The sequence below is a fragment of the Genypterus blacodes genome, unplaced genomic scaffold (genome assembly GCF_046128005.1).
Source record: "Genypterus blacodes isolate CSIRO-AG114 ecotype Tasmania unplaced genomic scaffold, CSIRO-AGI_Gbla_v1 ptg000012l_1, whole genome shotgun sequence".
NCBI classification, from domain to species: domain Eukaryota; kingdom Metazoa; phylum Chordata; class Actinopteri; order Ophidiiformes; family Ophidiidae; genus Genypterus; species Genypterus blacodes.
Window position 1 is genome coordinate 2,152,298 of NW_027466826.1, and position 23,180 is coordinate 2,175,477.

Consider the following 23,180-nt stretch of genomic DNA (forward strand, 5'->3'; position numbering starts at 1 on the left):
TTATGGTAGGCTGTTGCCATCTGTGTTACAAGTCTAAACAAGATTATAAAGATCTTGGGGCAAAACCCCTAGGATTGTATAACTCAGTATTCACAAATCTAAAGATTTAACAATATGAAGGCCCCTTTCCACTTGTTTGTGTATGCACAAACAAAATCAGTTCACAACCAATTTGCAAGTATTTTGACATTTAACCATTTATTTGCTGGTAAAAGGACCATGTCAAATCTCCCTTAACATTAAATCATGTATTGTAGTGAAACATTCACCACATGATTTCATTTTATATAAATTTATATTACTTTACATTCTGTATTCACAAAGATAATTACAGCAAAATATAATTCAGATCTTAATTTTGAATAATCAGAGATCAAACAGGTGAAAAAAGGACCAAAAATGTAATTTGTTGTCGCTGTTTGATGGTCATAAAGTTGACTAAATTATTCCTACAATATGATGAACAAAATCCCTTTCCTATATTACTGGAAGCATAGCTGAGTGGTTCATCTCTTAAACCTTTATTTATTCAAAATCATTCAGTATTGCAGATGTACATCATCTCATTTTAGATTCTTACAAATCATTGTTTTCTCTCCGTTTCTTCATTTGTGTATTAAAATAGCTTGCACATTCACAATGTAGTAATACAAAATGTTTTATATTAAAAACAATCTTTAGAATTCATAGAATACTCATCAATAAAATGCAAAGAGATGAAGGCGGATACTAAACTCCGTTGCTGGGTCACATCAGAAGGTTTAACGGGTGCAGTGCAAAATCTATCCTGCAGAGGGCAGAACGACACCAGGCAAAGTGGTGGTGCACAACTTATGCTCAAGTCTAACCACAACCATGACGCCGATGAATCCACAACAAACGCACACACGCACACACACACACACGCAAAGAAATAAAACTATGACCCCTAAAGTGCTGTCAGAAAATTGAGTTTTAATTCAAATCATCCTCATGTTATTGTTATTGCAAACCCAAACACATTTTGTCATACATAACTTATGACAGCTGATTCCATGTGAAAAGCATAACACATCAAGCATATGCAGAACACTGTACCTTTAAGGAATTAACTGCAAAAACAATATGCAAAACATGAGCCCTAACTAAGCTTTAATTCAAGTTTCAAGTGATTTTCTTGAAACATTTCCTGTAATATAAACTTTGTCCAACAGTAAGGTGGAGAAGAAAAGCAGACTGTCCCTTTAGTACAATGTCATGACATTAACCATCTGCAGGATCGGTACAAATCAACAGAAATCACTGTTTTCGATTTCTATTATAGGGTTAACATGGGTCACCCGCTCTAGCAAAATAGCAAAACGCATTAACAAACACACACACACACTCTCTCACGCACACACACACACACACACACACAGACACACACACACACACTATAGGCCACTTTCTCAGTACAGAGCACTTAATGGCTGTTTTGTAGGGGGGTGTGTTTGTGGGGTGCCCACTAGCTGGGCTCTGACGGTTTGGCGAGCTCTACCTTCACTGCTTTCTCACCAGCGCCTGGACACACAAACAAAGGAGAGGAGAGCATTAGTGTTACAGCTGTGGAACATGTGGAGGGGTGGAAGGTATGAGGTATCGAGAGCGGACAACGCATGGCAGCCTACCTGTGGAGTATTTCTCTTTAGCTCTGGCCCTCTCGTCTGCGTCAAAATACCACACGGTGATGGCATACCTATGGAGAGTGGAAACGGGCGGATCAGTGGACATGGACGTTTTGAGATTGAGTGCGTGACTTTTGTTGAATTGGTGCGGGGACGGAACGCCGACCTGGTGGCGTGGGCGGGCTGAACCTCGTGCGGGTTCCGCCGGTCGGACCAGAACAGCAGCAGCCGGTCGAATTTGGGCTCTATGTCGGCGAACTGGGCCTTTCCTTCAGGGAAGATTCGAAGAAGGCCGCCGTGTTCCTGGAAGAGCGGTACAAGGAGGAACAATGTCATTATGTACACAAACCAGGACAAAGCGACGGCAGGAAGGTGAGGAGTAGCTGTCGGAAAGCCTTTGCGACAAAAGCCGACTGGTTTTGTGCCGAGTCTCGCTTAAAGGCTCATTCAGGTTAGACACACAAGCGCCTGATCAACAGCATACATGAGCCGTGTGAGAGCCGCCTACACGGGCCACATGCTAAACCTGTTCAATTGTAAACATAGGACATCAATGTGAAGGAAAAGGCTTGTCCAACTCGGAGGGCTCAGAGGAAAGCTCAGGATAGGAAGCAGCAGCGGGGGACGGCTTTCCTGTGGAGGGATAGGAAGAATAACCCACAGGAAAAACTGCGCCGGCTGGATAAAGGACCCCGAAGAGTGAAAAAGCAGATTGCTGCGGGGGTGCCAGTTCCAACTCTGGCACGGTGGATATGATAGGGCTCCTCTCTTCACACGGAAACTAGTACCGGGGCTAAAACGGCTCACACCCGGCGTGCGAGCGACGCTGTTCCCGTTTGTACCGACTTTGGCCGAGGAAGAACGCCAGCGGTGTGACTAAACTAAAAACCGAGGGCACTGTCGGGTCAGAGAGAGAGAGAGAGAGCGGCTGGAAAAAACAACACAGCGGCTCGAGTGCGAGCGGCAGAGTTGGAGTAACACGCCGGTGACGTCCGGACCACAGGATGATCCTGTTGGCCGCCCTGTGACCCTTTGGCGGACATCGAGCTGAACGGCACCGGTGTTAAATGACACACACCCCCATCAATAATACAATACAATCATGTCATGTAAAGGGGAGGCAGTAGTCGAGTGGGTAGAGCTTCCGCTTAGGAACCGGAGGGTTGCCGGTTCGAGTCCCTGCCAAGGTGCCCCTGAGCAAGGCACTGAACCCTCAATTGCTCCCCCCTCTGCGAAGGGGGGAGCAAATGTAAGTCGCTTTGGATAAAAGCGTCTGCCAAAATGATCGTAATAATAATAAAGGGAAACCACCAGCAGCCAGACAGAACGCACACTGACCTTTGACACCATTTTAAGAAAGAAACCCCTTTCCCTATCACTTTGAGGGGCGTTATTAGACGAGTAGCTGCTGATTTGTGTGTTTAGTCAACTAAACTTTTAATAGTTTCCAAAAATATCACTAGCAGAAGACTGATTGAACATTTACCCCAGTCACCCGTGGCACTGCAAATGTACGAACAAACTAAATCAATGAACCAAAAGGCAAAATCAGTCCCGTCTGGATTAAGCACGCAAGAACTGAGACTGAAAGAAGAGTGCAATCATTCATATCACAGTGAATGAGAAAGCTGCTGTGGTCTGCTGCTCAGGCTGCTGGGCGGTGGAAACAGTAGAAGGAGCTGAAAACGGCTGCCTGCTGTATGATAGCACGCCTAATTTAACTTCATGACACGTCTGCGCTTTAGTCAGAGGAACATGTTGTGCTCCAGGATATGAAGATACATGTGGGATACGTCCTGATCCTAATTCAGCAGAAAGAACCTTGAATTCAGTAATATTGTTTCATATGGTGGAATTGTTACCTTTATTCTCTCCTATTTCTTCATAAATGCTCATATATTACACAATTATGAATCCCATTTGTTACACAGTACTTCAGACCACCTATGATGTTTTATCTTAACACAATTACATACTCGTCTCTCACATACGACACAGAATGACGTCCTAAACCGCATAGCGGCGTCAACAGTAATTATTAAGCACGGCGTCGAAAACTGTAAATAACTAGAACGGTGGGAAAATGAACGGTGTGAAGCAATGTTGGTCTCTCATGGAGCCCCCAGTTTCCAGGCAACCGCTTTACATAGAAGGGGCGGCTCAGCGTATGCTTTAAACGCCGCGGCCAATCAGAGCGGGAGGTTCAGCGGGAGCGTTTCAGAACATGGCTCATTTGAATAATTGAGGCCTGTGCACAAACATAATAGAGATCGGCTGTTTAAAAAGGAAGAACAGAGCGACCGACCGGATGCGCACTGTTCCAAACATAAACAGGCCGGGGATTTAGTGTATACACACACTGGCGAGCTGCTGCAGAAGCTGTGACGGCATTATCCCGTTGAATTAGCGGAGGAATCGGTTTAGGTTCAACACCGCTGACCCAATGTTTATCAGTTCAAAAAGGAGGTGCACTTTGATATCTTTTGCGTTTCAAGCTACAAACTGTCAGCACTCGGCGTGACGACGTGCACGTTCAGCCCGGGCTCTTGGCTTGGAATTCAGTGATAATAGCTAATGGACCTCCTCTCTCCGGGCCGCACAAAGCAGAATCAAGCCAGAGTTTCCTGTAATTAGATAATTCCCAAAGCAGGTCTGGAGGTCAAATACGTGAGAGAGTTTCAGACGGCGACCTACTCACGTACCTCGCGTCTTTGATCCCCGCCGATGAAACTCATACGTCCATCTTACTGATTGTGCTGCCCCCGTAAATGCGACCTGCCAATCCTTCCTGGCGTGCAGCGTCCTGTTTACCTTCCTCATATTCAAGAGGTGAGTTCCTACCCTAACTCGGGGCTGATTAACGCTCATCTCAAAAATGCCACAGTCATGGTGTAGCTTGTTTATGCTCAGGATGTGGATGTGACAAAAACAAAATTCAGATTGTGAGCGGTTTGCGGCCTGTATCCATCTGTTGGGTGTTCAGACGCGGGACAGGAAGCTGCTTTACAGGTCCCGGCCGGACAATATGCCGCGCCGTCAGAGTTGATAATTTCGCCGTTTCTGTGAAACTCTGCTACGTGCCACCGTCAGCTGTCGGCACAAAGAGCAGAACCTTCGACGGCGGGATGATGGATGTGTGGAAAGTAGCACGGGGGCGCTGTTGTCCCCTGCCTGGGTCGGCCTGGATTAGTATGAGCCCTGTATTTTAATGGGATTACAGGCGAGCAGAGTGGCCGGACAGCACGTACTGACACGCACACGCCAACAGTCTGTCTGAACCAGGATGGGATGTAAATGACTCGGAGCTCCAAACCAAAATATGAGCTATGTGCGTCTGGCAGACATAATTTTTAACTTACTCCAAAGAAGTAAAGACCCCTCGTTCACGTACCTGGGCGTTCCAATCTTTATTCAGATAATATATGCATGTGACACACCGGCCGTCACCGTTGGGGTTGTCCACGTGGCGCACGTATCCAGTGCCGTTTCCCGGGTAACACGCCACCATTGCCTGAAGAGAGGAGATTAAAAAAACACGATGAGCACAAACCAGATCCCAAAGCATAGGCGTGCAATGTAAATGAAGCGGGGAGCAGGGAGGGAGGGCGGCGGGGAGGTGCGCGGCGGTCTGGGCGTGCAGCGTTCCCTCCTTTGTTAGCAGACCATCATGGCCTGTGCTGTCCTCACATCACCTCTGTGGTGAATGGTACGGGCGGGAGTCGCTCATTGTGAACCTGAACTGCGAGAAAGCCACCTGGGGGGGTAACTTATATGATTCCAGTGATCTCCTCGGGTGTAGCAGACGTGTCCCCTCAAGAATAAGACACGTGTGGCGACTTGTATTAAAGTCCAAAGCTCTATGACATTAAACCTTCTTTGTTCTGCTTGTGAGAAACCGCAGGGAGGAAAATCCACCGCCGCCGCCTCGGCTTGAATCAACTTTTTTCCACGAGTTATTACACAGATAAGCGAGATCTGATCTGCAAAACTACACAACGTGGTTTCTCACACGAGCGTAAAGATGACTCACACGGAGGGAAGACGAGCGCGAAAGCCTGCACGTGTAAAATGCAGAAGGTAGATTCAACCCTTATGCATCACGTCTGAGTGAGCGATGATTTGACAAACATAGAGGCGAGTTCTTCCACATTCTTCCACGTACTTGGATCAACATAAACCACAGAAACATTATCGTAAACACTAGCCGCAGACAAATCTTTGTGAGTTGGTCTCGCGCCAAGTGGAACTGCGTTTGATGTTCTCTTTGAAACGCTGTCCTATCAGCAGAATGATAAGATGTATTAGATTTAAACATGTTTAGACTTTAGGAAGACGAGATTATGTAGCCCTGACAGTCGAGCACACAAGACTTTATTCTAATATACACGGTACTTTTAGGGGTAATCGTCTTCAAAAACAATTCCATGAAGCCGCTCTGCATGCACAATCTTTCTCCAGTACTTCAACACCCAGGAAGCAGGAATAAGGAGGCGTGGGGGGAGAGGGAGGGGGTGGTGTATCACACACACATCACAGATACATCTGAATCTTATTTCCCTGTGCATTTAACCGTAGTTGTTTGAGTCATTCCACACTGTGCAAACATCTTTAGAGCGATGCAGGTTACCGCTGGAATGCACAGATCGGGGCCTTCAAAGCTCACAACAACACCCGTGCATCGTGAGTGGGCAACCGCTGCTCCAGACAGATAAACTACATTATCTAAGGCAAAAAAAAGAGAGAGGTAAGGGAGAGGGAGAGGGGGAGAGAGAGAGAGAGAGCGGCTGCTGGGCGCTACAGGGGTTCAGTGCAGGTGAGGAGCATTGCAGCTGACAAAGGGCTTCCTGTCAGTAAGCCTCAATACGATAAAAAGTGTGTGTGCGTGTATGCGTGCTAAAGAGACTGTGTGTGTGTGTGTGTGTGTGTGTGTGTGGGGGGGGGGGGGGGGGGGGGGGGGGGGGGTAAGAGGCATAAATCGAGAAAGCAGAGGGTGGTGCTACAGCAGCAGAGGAGAGTGAGTGAACTGCTGTAAACTTTGACTCTTGGCCTTCCTCCAAAGGGTGCAGTATTTTAATGGCCCTGCTACGTGCAGATCGTGAAGGAAGGTTGGCTGATCCTCGGCTATGACACCCGCCACCCCCACCCCCAACCCCCACACACACGTAGCCCGCTCGGCTCGCGCTGCAAAAAGGCCGGGGCCCGAGTTGCAGTTGCGAAAAAACGCGCGTGTGGGGGAAGGATATGTGCGAGGGGCAGGATGTGCGGGGTGACTCACTGTGTTAGAACCTTGGCACTTTGCAGAAATCCCACACGCAGCACTGTCACCTTCCACTTCCTTCCAGGCGATATAGGCTCCACACTAGAGGAAACACTTCAGCACAAATGTGCAGTAATGACCCAAGAGCCTGCCAGGTACAGTGGGGCTGAATGAACATACGCTTCAGCCAAACACTGGCTTCCTCATAGATATGTTACTTGGTCTAAGTAAGTCTCACACAAGAGCAAATACAATCCACCTCAGCCAGTTCTTTCCTTATGCTTGCGAGTCGAATTACAAACTTACACCGTACATAACCGAGCACGCGCCCGTGCTTTGTGTTGCAACGTTGCATTGAATCGAACGCTACAGCCACCGGGTTGCAATGCGAGAGCTGGAACATAAAGAGCCTCTGGTCTGGAAACAAACAGGAAACTTACTCACTATGTCACTACATGGTGCAAATACTGATGGAGACATTCAAGGAGAGACACACATTACTACTAAAATTCTGTTTTGAATCACTGACAAATGTCCTGGCACATTGTGTTAACCAATAGGAAGTGACCAGGTCAGAAGGCTTATTCATCATTAGAAGGCCCTCGTTAGCACAGCTGAGAACCGTTATGCTGATTAAGGAAGCAATTAAACAGCCTTCTTTAGTCAACTTGAGTATCTGAAGCATCAACATGTTGTGGGTTCGCTTAGGGTTTCAAAATGGCCAGAGAGGAAGCACGTTCTTCAGAAACCTATCAGTCTATTGTAGTTTTGACAAGAAAAGGCATTTCAATGCAAGAAATTGCCAAGAAACTGGAGATAACTTACAAAGGCGTGCACTGCTTCCTTCACTGAAAAGCGCAAACTGGTTCTATCCAGGACAGAAAGAGGAGGTGGGGCTGCGGTGCACCACTGTGCAGAGGGGTGAAAACATCTGAGACTCTAGTGTGAGAAACAGAGAGACGCCTCACAGGTCCCTCAGCTGGCAGATCCATATCTAACCCTGGGCAAGAGAACGCCGACACTGGATGAACCATCATTGGAAGTTTGAGGTGAAACCCGCTTCTTGAGGAGAAGAACTTTGGTAAGATGCTGGAAGAGAGCTTGACATCATCCGTCATGCATGGTGGCACGCAACCTACACAAAGACCTATTGAAAGACCATCAGAGTAGGTCCATGAAGTCGTGATTTCTTCTGTCCCGACGTGAAACCCGCGACACCAATTTGCTCCTCTGCCACCTTCACCTCTAACCTTTCTCCTTATTTGAGCATCCCATCCAACCGCTCTTTCTTCCGCATTCCTCTGTGGCCGTCATTAGGACGCTGACCTCACTTGCCTTGCTGTTTGTTTACATTCCGCAGGCCACGGCTTTGGAGAGCAAGTAGCATTCACACAGAGAGAGGGTCATCAAACAGGCTGAGGGTTGTTTTGTTTAATCACTGCACATTACCAAAATCTATTACAAACTTCCTCTACATTATCTTAGCATGTTATCTATAGTTGGAGCTATAGTTGGAGTAAGGCATTTCCCTGCCATTATCATCAAGGTTTTATAGTTGGTACGTATGTTATATGGCATTAAAGCGCAAACCAAAATGTATATATACCCTCTGTTGGTTTGGTAAAGTTAAATTCCCTGCTTATTTGAGTTCATCCCTTTATGGAAGAGGGGAAACCCCCCATTATAGCAGACCAGATTTATCTCAGGCAAAGCGTGCGCCACTATTTATTTTTCTTCCTCCTTCTCAATTAGACTCGGGCAATTGCAAATCAGACCTCAAATAAATCAAACATTCATAGGATTGGCCAGAACAAGCACGAGCAGGACCGAGGCATCACTCATCTGACGCCCTGCCGACTCAATGAATGCAAACCAAAACACGACACCCAATAATAAATAATTCACTTCCATGCGTTCAGTTCAACCACGTTTTTTTGAAGTGTTGCCGCCTTGACATTTTAAAGGTTAGAAAGAAAAACAAATCAGCAAATCATGTTCAACAGACATGATTCATCATGTAAAACTGGATAAACAATGGCTCCAGCCCAAGTACCAATTATAATCTTTTCACCACACTGTGTTACTACACACTATACACACACAATACTTGACAAACTTCTCTGACGTATCAGTCAAATTCAATAACAATAGCCAATAGCGTCAGCTGGATTTGCTCACCTCAAGGTGAAACGTTAAACGTCAGCACGATAAACTGGCAAGTCAAACATTCTGGCGTTCCTGATGAGGAGGGTTGTTTTGTTCCTGCACAGTTCTCTGCTGACGCACAGCACAGCTCACCTGCTGGCATTTGTTACACATATCCACTGCAGCTACCGCACGCCTGCAAACACTAACATAATGCCAAATGTGAGCATGTTAGCACAGTGTTGTTCACATACTCGCATGTTACACATTGCATAAGATGTCATATTGCCTTCCCACACGCCATATTTAAAAGCAGGTTTTTCCATTCAAAGGGTTCTGGAGAATAATGCTTGGAATGTTTTGTCACACTCAATTTTGCTTCAAATTAGACTACATACTACAAGAATGAAGTTGGGGACAACGCATGAGCATCCACCAAGATGAATTATTAACAGGGGTCTGTGCTGCCTCACCATGCTCCATGTATTTGTGTGAAATACTGAGCACTCAGCGCCCTTTACCCCTTTCATCACTTTCATCTGTTACAGCCACACTCTGAAATAAATTTAACAAGTCACGACTCCTCTCTCCTGTCTGCTCGCTGTCTTGTTGCACTAGCATGACTAACCGGTTGGAGTCGGAATGACGAGGTGCCGCACCGCTCTGCACTGCTCATACATCCAAACCAGCTGTTAGGATGCTGCATCGAATAATGGAGACTGGCTGCCCGCTGATGGCTCCGACAACCCCCATTATAAAGATATCAAGCCGTCAATGTGAGAAACCGGAGCAGGAGCTTGCACAAGTGCTTTTCAGTTCCGAGCGTCTCGCACAGTCAGTGACGAACATAATCAAAGAGAAAATGGAAAGATAACTTCTAGGCGTTATGACTGCATTGATGAGCACTGCAAATTATGTATTGCTCTGGGTTCTATGTGCTGATTTCATCCTGACTCTGTCCTTCCACTACAATCAAATCAATCAACAATCAAAGCAGGTGACAAACGATAGCTGCTGGTGGATTTAAAATGTATATATATCTAAGATTATAGGTAACCGTTTCCTGACATTGGTGGAAATTGTGTTCGAACCCATCACTGGCGCTTTGCATTGTTGCTTGCTGCCTGTAGTTGCAGTGTGTAGCAGCTTATCCAAACACTACTTTAAGCAGTTGGAATGGAGACCTTGTAGTGTACGGGAGTGTGAGAAACTGCAGCCTGAGCTCGTTTTATCAGACAGACACTGGTGCGGCCTGGAGAGGAAATCCCTTCAAAGTAATGACCCACTTTCTTCCTTTCTTCTTTTCTATAGTCAGTAAACAATAGGAGGACGTAAACAGCATCCTCACCGTGACGCAAGGAAAACAAAAGTAGAGTGTCCCGTCATCGCATAACGTTTAAAACTCATAGCTTGAATCTAAAGCTGTATCAAATGGACACAAATACAAATGTACAGAACTCCAAATGAGTTGATCGGTTGGTATGCTTAAAGCAGAGGTGCAACAGTCGACAGTTGACAGCTCTTTGACAAATCCTATTACGCGAATACACATGGTTGACAGTCAACTGATTTTCTCTGAGCTAACAGAGTAGCTGGGGCATATACCACAGTAATTCATTCTGTAAATTAGTCATCGATACTTTCATTTTGCCGGTGAGAGATTTGACAGCGAGAAAAACACAAAGACGTGTAGGCCGTTCTGAGTCAACATTCTAAATGGTCTCATTTTTGGACGGTGGAATGGATGAATATATTAGCTGATCTGTGCACCTGTAACTGGCGTGTCTTTCATTCACAGACGCACCAGCTGCATCTAGGAATGAGAGACCGACGCCATAGACGTCTCTCTTGTTACAGAGTACAAAGTAGCAAGAGAGAGAGAAAAAATGGCCTAATGCTTGTGCTTTTCACAATGATGTGAAAATAGTTCTGTTAAATAACTACATTTTATTCGGGGGGGAGATAACCCGTGGGTACTTGGAGCTACAAAATTACTCAGAACATGCATTAATGTGTATTGTCAGGAGAGATTTGGGACTAACTACAGGACGTCACACGCCTCACTGTGGATGATGGATCCTCAAAACAAACAAGGTTGTGATGAATCCTGTGCTCGGGCCACATTGTTTACTGCCTAGTAAAACAATAAGCAGGAAGAAGGTGGCATGCCTGGTGCTACGTCAGGTTGGTGCCGTAGAACTCGTATAGCCTGCAACCCTCAGGGGACCACCACATGACTTCCTCTAGCCGACTTACTCTATAGGGCTTTAAGATTTAGGTCAACGGTCAACTTCCTCAAGAAAACGGGTCTGCGTCTGCTCTGCCATAACCTTACTAATGACATTACAAAAGCTTGTCATTGCACATTTTCAAAGGCTGTTTAACACAATACTGTATACAGCTTTGTTTGGGTTTAGTTAAAAAATGCTTGGCTTGACTACCTTTGAGCTGGCCTCGCCTTTTATCTTATTAAATTTGTTATTTTTTTGAATTTGGTTGTCACATGTAATACTTGACCAAACCATACAAAACCAACAAATGTCTTGTATGCCTTTAAGTAAAACTGACAACATGCAACAGGTCTTTCCCTATTGATTGAATAACTACATATTACACAGTAACACATATAAATCATAAAAAAAGCTATTTGAAGCTTGTTTCATGACCAACACAACAGTATACAGTCAATGGGCCTACAGCTTTGATATGCTTAGTGATAGCTTTGTTTTTGACATGAAGGACATAAAAACATTCAGTGGTTGGTCATTATCACCTTCTACAAACTCAAAGGTTACCTGGCCATGTCAGAATGGGTTCAGATAGAGTTCTATGTGCTGGAATCGGAGATGCAAACATCTGCTGCAGCTTGTGACTTGCCACAATTTTATCAAATGAATAGGGGAAATGGAAAACAATGAGATTAAGTAATTATTTGGCTCCATCGTCCCTAGGTGAACCGTGTTTGCATTATATTACATCCCTTTGAAACATTGATACTGGTAGTGTTTCTTTTGTGCGGGTTATGCTTATTTTCACAGGTCGCAGCCCAGGGTCCAGGCATATGTATGCCAAGGCCACTGGGGCAGTGGGGAAGGAAGTCAAGTCCTCAACAGTGTTTCAACCAGCATCCAGGTGCACAGCTCTCAAGCCCTGAAATGCCTGATTTCTTTTGGAAGCATCTGATCTCAGAGAGGTGATTAATGAGGTCCAGGCAGTAAAACACACAAACAATCAGCTAACTGAAGAAAGCAAAGACAGGTTTCCAGGAACTATGTACAAGTTCATCTACATGTCACAGAATAGAGTTGAAATGTAAATGCCTAACATACCTAAGCCTCGGTGCCATATAACTATCCTGTAAGAGCTGCTGAAAAAAGAGCCTCCTGCGATTTCTTCTCAGGCAAAGTAAGATACATTAGTCTTGTTAATCTATTCTGCTTTGCTATAGACAGTACTTGTTAGTGAGATAAATTCATTGTTGGCTTTGTTGAGTTAATTTGTCCATGATTTGTTAGATATGACAAAACAATGCAATCGGTAAAATGCACTCAATATCCACAAAGACAATTCAAATGCTATCTCCAAAATGTCTGGTCAGGGCTGCATTTTCAGTAAAATATTGCGTAAATACTGGTATCAATAGATGTTTCAATGAGGAAAACTGGATTGGGCCCAAATTCTATTAATGTGATAGTGACACTGTGCTAGAAATTGTTTTCCCAGGAGAAACAGGGGAGGGCTGAAGCAGCTCATCTCCTCTTGGGTTACTCTGAGGCCACAAGGTCTTGTTGACTAGATCTGGCTAAAAAAGAGTCACAGGTCACACGCAACACAACAGCCTAGCTGGAGCAAGTTTGACATCGCCTGAAGCTGCAGCAGGCTGCTGATTTGACACTGCCCACAATAATCTACTGAGGGTAAAAAAAAAGCTATATTGCTTCGAATTGACTAAGAGACTATTTATAAAAGTACAGTTGGTGTTCATTATTGTGTGAAAGGAGCCAGCATGGAAATGAGGTTACCTATAATATCAGGCATTTTCTGAGGAAACAAGTCATACTGAAACACAAATCTGCCCAGTTTCCATTCAGTCCATGCCAGCCTTGATACAAACTGGCCTTTCTCTCAACCCGATATCTCAAGGCAAGGGTATGCCACTTAGTGTGTCCTACTGAAATTTACTAGTGTAGCAAAGCTCGCTTGTAGCATGCAACCTCTCTATGCGTAGTTGATCCTTTGTCACAAGGACAGAGAGCACGATCAACTGCCAATGAAGATGATTCAGAGGCCCATCTGACTGGATCAGCTGTCACATTCATCTAAATGTTTGACACATGGCTGCAGGCTTTCATTTGTTTATTATTTAACATAATGTTAAATTGAAAAGCAAAAGAAAAGTGTCAGTTCTATTAAATATGTAATAAAGAATGGTGGATGTCAACTATTTTTGTCAGTTTCAAATTATTTGTTGTTGTTTACTTATTGGAACAGTTCTAATGCTTTTAGCCTTTTTGCATGGCCTTCTCGTTTTCTCACATGTGCTTACAGCAGCTTTGGTAGGAACTTGGGTTATAAAATAAAGGCAATGTGTGAAAGATTGGTTGGCTACTGGAATAGCAATGCACTAAAACATAGACGTGAGCAAACAATTCTAGTGTATTGCCCTCACAAAAACAGAGACTAAGAATGAATGAATGAATGAATAAATACAGTGTTTGCAGTGGAATTAAAGCAAAATAAGATGGAGGTTGTCAATGTAACACTAGTTAAATAATACATAATACTATGCTACAACTTTACTGTATATTTACATAGCATTTATCACTGCGTATCAACAGAGTATGATAAGTGGGCAGAGGCACCACCTCCTTTATCTATCTTAGCTGATATGCTGCGAGTGGATATATATTTTGTAATAACCTAAGACAATCTGTCCAGCCTTGGGAACTGTGGATGGAAAATGCATTGTGTAAAGATGATAATCCACTCTAGTGACTCAGAGCAATGGTCACATAATATTTGAAGTTGGATCAAATTAAGAAATAAGACGTCTCTGTGAGAAAGACTGTGTGTGTTCTGGGCAAAACTGACATATTTTGACAAACTACTCTTCCTGGTACTGTTAAGTCTGAATACTCCTAGTTTTGCCTCCTATATATAAGCTTCCCATTGAATCAAAGGGGCAGAAGTCGGACACCATAGCGCAGAAAACCACATGCTTACACGCATGTTCAACACCCTACATTGAGTTAAACGTATGCTTCCACCTACTGTCATACTTACTTTTGTCCTTCCATTTATTGAGTAGTTTCCCAGTTTTTCGTTACAATGTCTGATCAGGTCGTCCATGCGGTTCATAAGAAAGAGGATCTTCTCGCAGCCGGACTCCCTCCCTTCTACCCACGTGATTTTGTCGCCTCGGATGTCTTTAGTGGAATCGCTCTTTTGACTGACCAACTGGCCATCTGTGAATCTACCCGTTTCATGTAGAGCCATGACATTCTCTAAAATACCCATCCCAGTCTCTGTTCCAAGGAAGTTGTCCACCACGCAGATACCGTGCTTGTTCATACACGGGACGATGTACTCCATAGCAAGTTTTTGGGGAGTTGAACCACTTTGTCCGTTAGGTGTGGTGCCGTTTTTTGACCCGTCATCTCCCTGTCCGTCACCCATCCCCGGCGCTTCTGCGTTTGTGATGAATCCTTTCATCCTCTCGCCGCTCGGAGATGCACTGTCCGTTTGTCCGGTGCTTATCTTTTGTCGGCACTTCTCCTGTCCAATGCCGTCTCCTGACGGCTGTGCTGGCTCGGACTTGTGTGTTGGAAGCTTCGCCTTGTCCGCCTCTTTACAAATTAGCTTGTGTTTCTTCCAGTGCTGTTTTTGATGCTCCTTGCTACAGTAGAATGAATTCCGGCATCGCGCACACTTCAGCAGGTTCTCCATTTTCCCACAAAGTTCACAGTACTGTCGGTCTCGGTCCAAATCGAGGGCGTCCTGTTGCTTCTCCATGTTTGCAGTTACAACGGGTGCACTGCACCTTTAAGTCCGATCCTTCACACGCGTCCTGTTAACCGACAACTTTGGAAACGACCCAGTGCCTCTGCCACGCTACACCGAGCGAAACGGAAAAATAAGACTCAAAACATAACCATTTCATCTCACTTACTCCGTCTTCACACCTCGGACAAGTGTAATGATACAACGACATTTGTCCCCGGGCTCTCATTTCGGTATCGGTCGCGGTCTTCAGGAGGCATTTCTTCGGGCTAGCAGTGGCTCAGCGGTCTGTGCATGGCGCAGGTCAGTGTGAGCACAGATTGTGTTCCACCCCGCGCGACGTCGACTGACAAGCCCCGCCCTCGTGTTGCCTTCTTTGACCGTAGGAGAGATGAATACCAATGAAATGACACAACGTGGAGGCGGTGCCCCAAAATAATAATAATAACAACAGCGATGGCACGATTTGGCAGTGGCTTTGGGTATGACATGGTGCACAATTGAGAGTCTCATTGCCGCAAAGCGTGAAAGATGTGAACGATTTGTATTAGTGTTTACAATCGTGTACGATCACTGAGCATATGAAAACCATCTAAGCACCACCCGACCAAAAACTAACATACCCCAGAGAAAATACGCACGCACGCTTAACACACATTGTTGTTGTTGTTATTTTTAGTATTGATATTTGTTTTAAAAACGCTTGGATATCCAGTAAGGACGCGTTTACGTTCCTACACCGAATGTAGGGGTTTATAGGGAGGCACGCTAAGGCAACATTCGTCACCCTCAGTCCGAGTGTGTTTTACGCTTATTCCTGACTTGCATATGTGGAATTCCATTCACCCAACAAATGGTGTTTTTCCAAATGATGTATGTGCTGTTTTTTTGTTTGTAGTTAATTGTTAATTTGAATGAGAAGGACTTGACACCATCGGAATGTTTGTTTCAGTTGAAAATTTAGGAGATATTCTGAAATGGGATGTTATGTTTAGATGAAAATGCTGTGTTATGTCGCGATTAAGCCTGCATTCCAGCATAGGCACACGTGAAATGCGTTGGTGAATGAAGGGGAGTGTGCAGGGCAGAGGCGAAACCGCATGCATGTTGGCACCCGGCGTGTGGCACGTACACAGTCGGCAGGAGTCTCTGGAGGCGGAGCTTTTGGAGAGGCGCATGTAATCTGATCAAGAAAGGTTGGACGAAATACGCTTGATTAACAACCAATGACTCGGTATTTACTGGAATTGTTGTACATATGAAGCCTTTTTCCTCAATCATTATTTTCATTGAAAACAGTAAGTTCTTGGCGTCTAAAATGGCATTTATCTATCACATTTCGCAGGCTTTTAATAATATCTGCAATAATGGTTATATTTTAAGCACAATACAGTTTGAAATGTTTTAGCTCTGATCTGAGTTTTTAAGTATTCCTCACTTTTTTTTAAATTCACACAAATATAACTATCGTATAGTATTAAACTCTTAGGAAGTGCACACACATTCCGGCGGTACTTCATTACCCGTGATGCACTTCGCGCCTCTATTTCCTGCTACGCTTGTAAACAGCGCAAAGGCCCTGAGCAGAGGGCTGTCCACACAAGTGCCTGTTTTTAAAACACAGTGTTTCTTCCGAATCTGTGCCATTTCACTCGTTGTTAGTCAAAGATATTAGCTTTGATTGGAAGAGCGGATCTTTTTTGTCTGGTGACACTTACAATCCCTCCGAGCTGGAACAGAGTTCGTGGAGTCAGCGTTACATGTGGCAGACAGTTTCCAAACGCTAAAGCCGCGAATTAAGAACCGTTACCAATCGTTAAACTTATTGGTTCTATTCATAGATTAGACAGCAACACTGGAGCTATGAATAAGCGTGAAGGTAAGTCCGCTGTTTGAGACCTATCAAAGAATAAACATGTTGTCTTGCTAGTTTTACTTGAAAGTTCTATTTTGCAAATTAGCATGGTATAGCTACTAGCTGGTATTTGGTAAAAATAACAACACTAAAAGCTAACCACTCATATAATACCCAATAAATGATTATACATTGATAATGAGACTATTATAGCAATGACGATAAAAGCAGACTCCAGATACAGTTATGTTGTTGTTACAGGGAAATTTAAGCACTGTTCTCGCCGTACTCGTCTAGCTGCCCTGCTCTACAGCCATAAAGTGGTTGAACGCTCCCTGTTGCCGTCACACGCTGAACTGAGTCTAAAGGACAATTCACTGAGCTCGGTTGCACAGATGTATCATCTCCTCACTGTTTGTTTTGACTCATTTCAGTTGAAGGATGTCCACGGAAGAATGCTGTTGGCTTCCTTGGGAGTGCTAACCCACCCTCACATGTCTCTCTGGCCTTCAAAGGTAAAGTTTCATCATTGAGCCTCTGTGCTTTCCCACACATGGATGTTGTCAATTCAATTTCTTTTTTTAATAAACTAGTATGCAGTCTAACCTGGATGTCTTTAAAGGTTTCCAGCAGGAGCTTGACACCAAGCATGACAAATATGAGCGTCTTGTTAAGAGCAGTCGGGATGTCACCATTGAGAGCAAGAGGACCATTTTTCTACTACACAGAGTGACCAGGTATGTGCTGCTACACACACACACACACACACACACACACACACACACACACACACACACACACACACACACGACAATGTGGTTCAAACTGCAACTCCAATTTTTCCACTTCGATAAGGTTTAAGACCAACATACCCTTCTTTGTGTTCAGTTTCAACTGTATAAGAATAGAATAGCTTTTATTGTCATTGTTTATGATAATACAACAAAATGCATTTGTGCTGTGCCCGAATCATTGAACAGTAATAAATAACAGCAATAAACTATAAATAAACAACTATAAATAAATCATTAATAAATCATAAATAAACAACACACAGTTCCATTAAAACATGAGTAGTTTCACAGCTCAAGATGTCCCAATAGCTCAAGAAGACTCATATGACATGTCTCGGCATCCCATACGACATCACATGACATCACAGTCGTGTAGAGTGAATACAGCATTGGACTGAGGACACAGCCCTGCGGTGCCCCAGTGCTGGTGGTAAGACTGGGAGAGAGCTGTGAACCAAATTTGACTGTCTGTGTGCGGTTGGAAAGAAAGTCTTTAATCCACATACAGAGGGAGCTATCGAGACCAAGGCCAAGCAGTTTGTTGACAGCCTGCGGGGAATGATGATATTAAAGGCTGAGCTGTAGTTGATAAAAAGCATTCTCACATATGTCCCATTCTTGTCAAGGTGCGTGAGTGCTGTGTGGAGGGTAAGGGCAATGGCGTCCTCTGTGGATCGGTGTGCTCTGTAGGCGTATTGATGCTGGTCGAAGTTGGCAGGGAGACTGGATTTAATGTGTTTTAGGACCACTCTTTCAAAACATTTTGTGATGATGGGAGTGAGTGCTACTGGTCTGTAATCATTCAAACAGGTGATGTTACTCTGTTTGGGCACTGGGATGATTACGGCAGACTTGAGGCAGGTGGGTATGGTGGCCTGGGACAGTGACAGATTGAAAATGTCTGTTAATACCTCTGCAAGCTGGTGGGCGCAGTGTCTGATCACTCTTCCTGGTATTCCGTCTGGGCCCCCTGCTTTCTTTACATTCACTGAGCTAAAGATCCTCCTTAGCTCATGTGTCTGCAGGGTCAGAGGAGGGTGAGCAGCATCCAGTAGGGGTGTTGCTGAGTCAGTTCTACTCTCTGCTGTTTCAAAGCGAGCAAAAAAGTGATTAAGCTCCTCTGTGAGGTGTGTATCGTTCTCTGGCAGTGGTTGCTGATTTCCCTTGTAATTGGTTATTTGCTGGATGCCTTGCCACATAAGTGCTGGTTCTCTGTTGGAGAAGTGGTCCTCAATTTTAGTCTTGTCAAGGACTTGGCCTGCTTGATGCCCGTCTTCAGGTTGTGCCTGGCTGCGCTGTACCGCTCTCTGTCCCCTGCTTTGAAAGCTGCATTCAGCTCATGTAGTAGAGCCTGCACCTCCCTGCTCATCCACGGTTTTCTGTTTGGGAAAACTCTGATGGAAGTGTTTTTTGTTATGTTCTCAATGCAGGTCCTGATGTAGCAGAGAACAGTGGTGGTGTAGGTATCAAGGTCAGGGTCAGAGAAGAGGTTCCAGTCAGTCCGTTCAAAGCAGGCCTGTAGTTGTAAAGATGCGTCTTCCGGCCATTTCATTTCAATTGTATTGTGCCGAACACATCATAGAATTCCATTGAATATATCTAGTTTTGGTATAATGACGAAACTTAATCCGTAGTCCAAAAAGTTGGCTAGAGTGCATAAAGCTTTTTGAATAACAGTCCGTTCTGTAGTTTTAGAACCTTTTAAATCTATTCTCCTTTTTGTTATAAACAATAAACAACAAAATAATGCAATATAACATACGTAATATAATGTATGACATAGGAACTTGCATTCAAAAAAATTCTATTCATTGTGTTATGTGTTGTTTTTGTTTTATTGTGTGATTTTGACATTGGCAGTGTGTCAGATCCAGAGGAGATTCTGAAGGAGGCAGATGTCAAACTGGAAGGGGTGAGGCAGAAGATTGGTCAGATTGCAGAGGAGCTGAGAGGAGAGGACATCTATCAGTTTCACAGGGCTTTCACACCAGGTCAGTTCTTCTACATCTGGCAAACAACTGGCATGGCAGCTGCACCTTCATAGCTCCTTCATGTTCTTTGTCATATTGACATGCTGTTTTTATTCCGTCAATGAAGAACCTGAATACTCCTTAATGTCTTTTTAGACTTAAAGTGTTTTTTTCTTACTTCTTGTCATTTTATGGCATTGGCAACCAGTGTTTTTGACCTTTGACAGTGTGGCACACAAACAGAATTCTGTCTGAAAGCGTCTACAAAGTCATTCTTCATGATCTTCTTTATCAACAATCCTTCAGTGCCCATAAAAGTCGCATTTTGTATTTGATACAGTTTCCTTATTACCTTTTAAGTGAGTAACTCCTCATAAGGGATCCAACTGGTCTTTGTTTACATCTTTAACAGGCAACAATATGTGCTCTGGAAAATCATAGAAAGACAATGGAAGGTGGAGATGTGATAAAGAAACATGACTCATAGAGTGTATCATGGGAAACATTAAAATATTATCTTTGCCTTGGGGTTACTGCCTGAATGTCCCTTTTTGTCACTGATAGCGTAGATGGACGCACCCTCTGATAAAGCTGCTTTCCTGCTGGAATCGATATCAGTTTCTGTGAAAGTAGCCAAAATATGTGCAACGTTTGGAGCAAAACATTAGTAGGAGTCGGGTGGGGTGGGGGGGTCAGCTGTTATCTGGTTGCTGGGGAAGTCATTTTTAGATTGTGGTTACTCAGAAATCACTGCTGCATCCTCTGCGACGTGACCAGTGGCACTTCCCACCAATAAGGCCTTTTATCCTTCATCGTCTTTATTAGATTGAGACTCAGCTCCCCATGCAGGCTCTCTCCCTTTCAGATAATCTTGGCTGGACTAAACGTCTCCAGGCATGTATAATGGTTTTTTGTTGTAAGGACCATTAAAGGTATTGTGGGCTCAATCTAAGTGTAGTGGCGGCTGATAACAGAGCAGTGCAGCACTCTGATTAGCTCTTAAAGCTCAACCCAGCCAGCATTTACGAGACTTGAGTGCCAACATTACTGGTCAGGCATTTTCTCAAGGCTCACCTGGATCCATATGAACCGCCTCAAACTTCACAAAATTCACCAGCTCCAATGTGTATTCATTCAGTCCCTGTTTGGACATCAACAAGGAACTCAGGAACTGAACTCTGCCCGACTCAAAGGCCGTTGAACCTTTTCATGTCATATCCTATTCAAACACTGCTACGGAGCGACTGTGTTTTAGATTAACAAAGTCGATTAAAACTCCTATGTGACGGCAATTTCAAACCCGCCGTTGTCCCAGAAATAAGTAAACCATTAAACAGTGTTGAATGATTTGCAGGGTCAACAGATGAGCGTATTGACGTCAGAAATGGTCAACAAGGCATCCGTTGGCGGTAGCTAGGAGTCCTGCTAAGTAACGGTTCTTTTTATAGAAGCAGGAGAAGGTACAAGACGAGAGTAATGTAGAATGGTGTGATATTTCAGTTCTTAACTTCACTTCACCATCTTTGCTCTCTGCCCATCAGGCAGCTGCTTGGCCTGAAGGCTTTGGCTCATGTAAATGCCGGCGTGATTGGCTCGATTAGAAAATATTCTGGAGCAGTGAAAGTAACTTGGAGTGGGTCAAGTGGGGATAAACCACATCATCCTCCTCCGCCGCCGCCGCCCGTTAAGCATACTGGTCGGAGTTCCTTTGATGTTCAATTGCTGCTTCAAAGACAAACTTCGGACACAAAGTCTTCCGTCCTGTCATTATTGCCTTATTGTTTACACAGGAGCGGAACACAGATGAGGGGTCACCTCAGATCCCCACACAAAAATGGCCTTTGTTGTTTAATCAAAAGACTGAGGGGAAATGTGTTTTATTTGTATTCTTATCTGCTGTTCATACGAAACGCTGATTCATATGTGACCTTCTCCTTGAATGATTAACAGTTTCAGTCCATCCATACTTAATACACTGAAAACAGACATGGAGAAGAATAAGGACAACTAACATCAATTCTAAATCAACAGAAATAGTTGAAGGCATTTTAATCCACCCATTTTCTTACCTGTGGTATTTGTATGTTATCAGGGATCCAGGAGTTTGTGGAGGCCGTGTCGTTCCAGCACTATGTCCGTCATCGCACCCTCATAAGCCTGGACGAGATCAATGCCAGCCTGGTGTTCGGGAAAGCAGAGAACGGGGAACCAAAGGTAGGTTTAAAGTCACATCCTCCTCCGCTGTTGCAGCCATCGAGGCAGCATAGGCAACATTTACATGTATGTACTGCATATTGTGTGAGAATGCAAATATCGGTTGTGAAAGAGAGGTGGCAGACAGATGATAGACTAAAGCTTAAAATGTTCACGGAATTAAAAGCATGTGAGCCTTGTTTACGATTTCTGCTAGCTAGTTGTCACAAGGGAACGAAAGTTTCTGTCCAACGTCCGGTCCAAGATGCACCTACTTAAATTTGGATGTAGCTCTGCAGGGATTTTGCCCGAATTGCCAAAAGGAAGTGTTTGAATTGTGTCACTCTTACACAAATGGCCACACAATATGAGTGAAAAGGTCCAGTCAGTCAGAATAGATAGTTATCCCCAAGATGGCAAGATTGTTTTTTGTTTTTATTGTGAGGCACATGCAGCACAAATCTTGGCTTTGTTCTTACGTTGAGTTTTCTGCGTCTCAGGACTCGGACTCAGACGTGCCTATGGAAACTCAGGTGGTATCCTTCCAGGTGACGCCCTCCGACTATCTTCTCGGTGTGGCAGACCTGACCGGAGAGCTGATGCGGATGTGCATCAGCAGTGTGGGAAACGGCGACATCGACACGCCTTTCCAGCTGAGTCAGTTCCTAAGGCAGATCCACGACGGTTTCTCCTTCATTGGCAACACGGGGCCTTACGAGGTGTCAAAGAAGCTGCACACACTGCGACAGAGCCTGGGCAAAGTGGAGGATGCCTGTTACACACTGCGCGTCCGCGGCTCAGAAATCCCAAAACACATGTTGGCCGACGTGTTCTCCAGTCGGAACACTCTCATCGACACCGATGAAGGCGTGGTTTAATGACGTGACCTTGATTATTCTCGTTACCGTGTTTGACGGCGTCGCTTAGTTTCGTCTGCTTTGATGTTTGTACATACCTTTTAATGAATATCAATGTTTGATAAGTTTCATGTTGCGTGTTATGTTTTATAATCGCAATAAGAGCAGTACTATAAGTCATTTCATGTCTTTCTTTGTTGATTCTGATTTGTGTTTAGCATGAATAAAACTTGTTAAAATATGCTTGAAACATGTCCAACTACTCCTGTCTTTAGGCTGCTTTGATAATCTGTGTGTTTATTTTATTTTTCTCTCTCTGGCCCTTCCCCCTTCTCTATCACACACAGATAATCTAAGCTAGAGCCATTGGTTGTCTGCGCGTGCCGCACACAGCAGAGGAGCATGTGATCTTTGAACGCTTACGTGCCTATTCTGGTGTACACACACACACACACACACACAA

At 44.4% G+C, this 23,180-nt stretch overlaps 2 protein-coding genes across 3 annotated transcripts; one reads left to right on the top strand and one right to left on the bottom strand.

The window, feature by feature from the left end:
* Positions 1-939: 939 nt before the first annotated feature.
* Positions 940-15,393, bottom strand: egln1a (egl-9 family hypoxia-inducible factor 1a). Its single transcript, XM_076162400.1, has 5 exons — positions 14,332-15,393; positions 5,038-5,157; positions 1,813-1,949; positions 1,650-1,717; positions 940-1,542 (listed from the first exon to the last, which is right to left on the bottom strand). The coding sequence occupies exons 1-5, from the start codon at positions 15,058-15,060 to the stop codon at positions 1,487-1,489; spliced, it is 1,110 nt and encodes a 369-aa protein (XP_076018515.1). The 5' UTR covers positions 15,061-15,393; the 3' UTR covers positions 940-1,486.
* An 827-nt stretch (positions 15,394-16,220) lies between these two features.
* On the top strand, positions 16,221-22,958 carry tsnax (translin-associated factor X). Of its 2 annotated transcripts, none has more exons than XM_076162412.1 (6): positions 16,221-16,346; positions 17,338-17,418; positions 17,526-17,640; positions 19,558-19,688; positions 21,760-21,881; positions 22,361-22,958. In XM_076162412.1, exons 1-6 carry the CDS (start codon positions 16,307-16,309, stop codon positions 22,736-22,738), a joined length of 867 nt encoding a protein of 288 aa, XP_076018527.1. In that variant the 5' UTR covers positions 16,221-16,306; the 3' UTR covers positions 22,739-22,958. The 2 variants fall into 2 exon arrangements, with proteins under 2 accessions (XP_076018527.1, XP_076018534.1); XM_076162419.1 differs by lacking the exon at positions 16,221-16,346 and adding an exon at positions 16,608-16,927 and having other exon boundaries at positions 22,361-22,957.
* Positions 22,959-23,180: the final 222 nt, after the last annotated feature.

What these genes read in the sequence shown, in the direction of transcription:
- tsnax (XM_076162412.1), top strand. Translation starts at nt 16,307, where the DNA reads ATGAAGCCTTTTTCCTCAATCATTATTTTCATTGAAAACA. An exon ending in CATTATTTTCATTGAAAACA is followed by an intron (nt 16,347 to 17,337) that starts GTAAGTTCTTGG and finishes GACTCATTTCAG; the next exon opens with TTGAAGGATGTCCACGGAAG. An exon ending in CTACTACACAGAGTGACCAG is followed by an intron (nt 17,641 to 19,557) that starts GTATGTGCTGCT and finishes TGACATTGGCAG; the next exon opens with TGTGTCAGATCCAGAGGAGA.
- egln1a (XM_076162400.1), bottom strand. Translation starts at nt 15,060, where the DNA reads ATGGAGAAGCAACAGGACGCCCTCGATTTGGACCGAGACCGACAGTAC. An exon ending in CAATAAATGGAAGGACAAAA is followed by an intron (nt 5,158 to 14,331) that starts GTAAGTATGACA and finishes TCCTCTCTTCAG; the next exon opens with GCAATGGTGGCGTGTTACCC. An exon ending in CAGCCCGCCCACGCCACCAG is followed by an intron (nt 1,718 to 1,812) that starts GTCGGCGTTCCG and finishes CACTCTCCATAG; the next exon opens with GTATGCCATCACCGTGTGGT.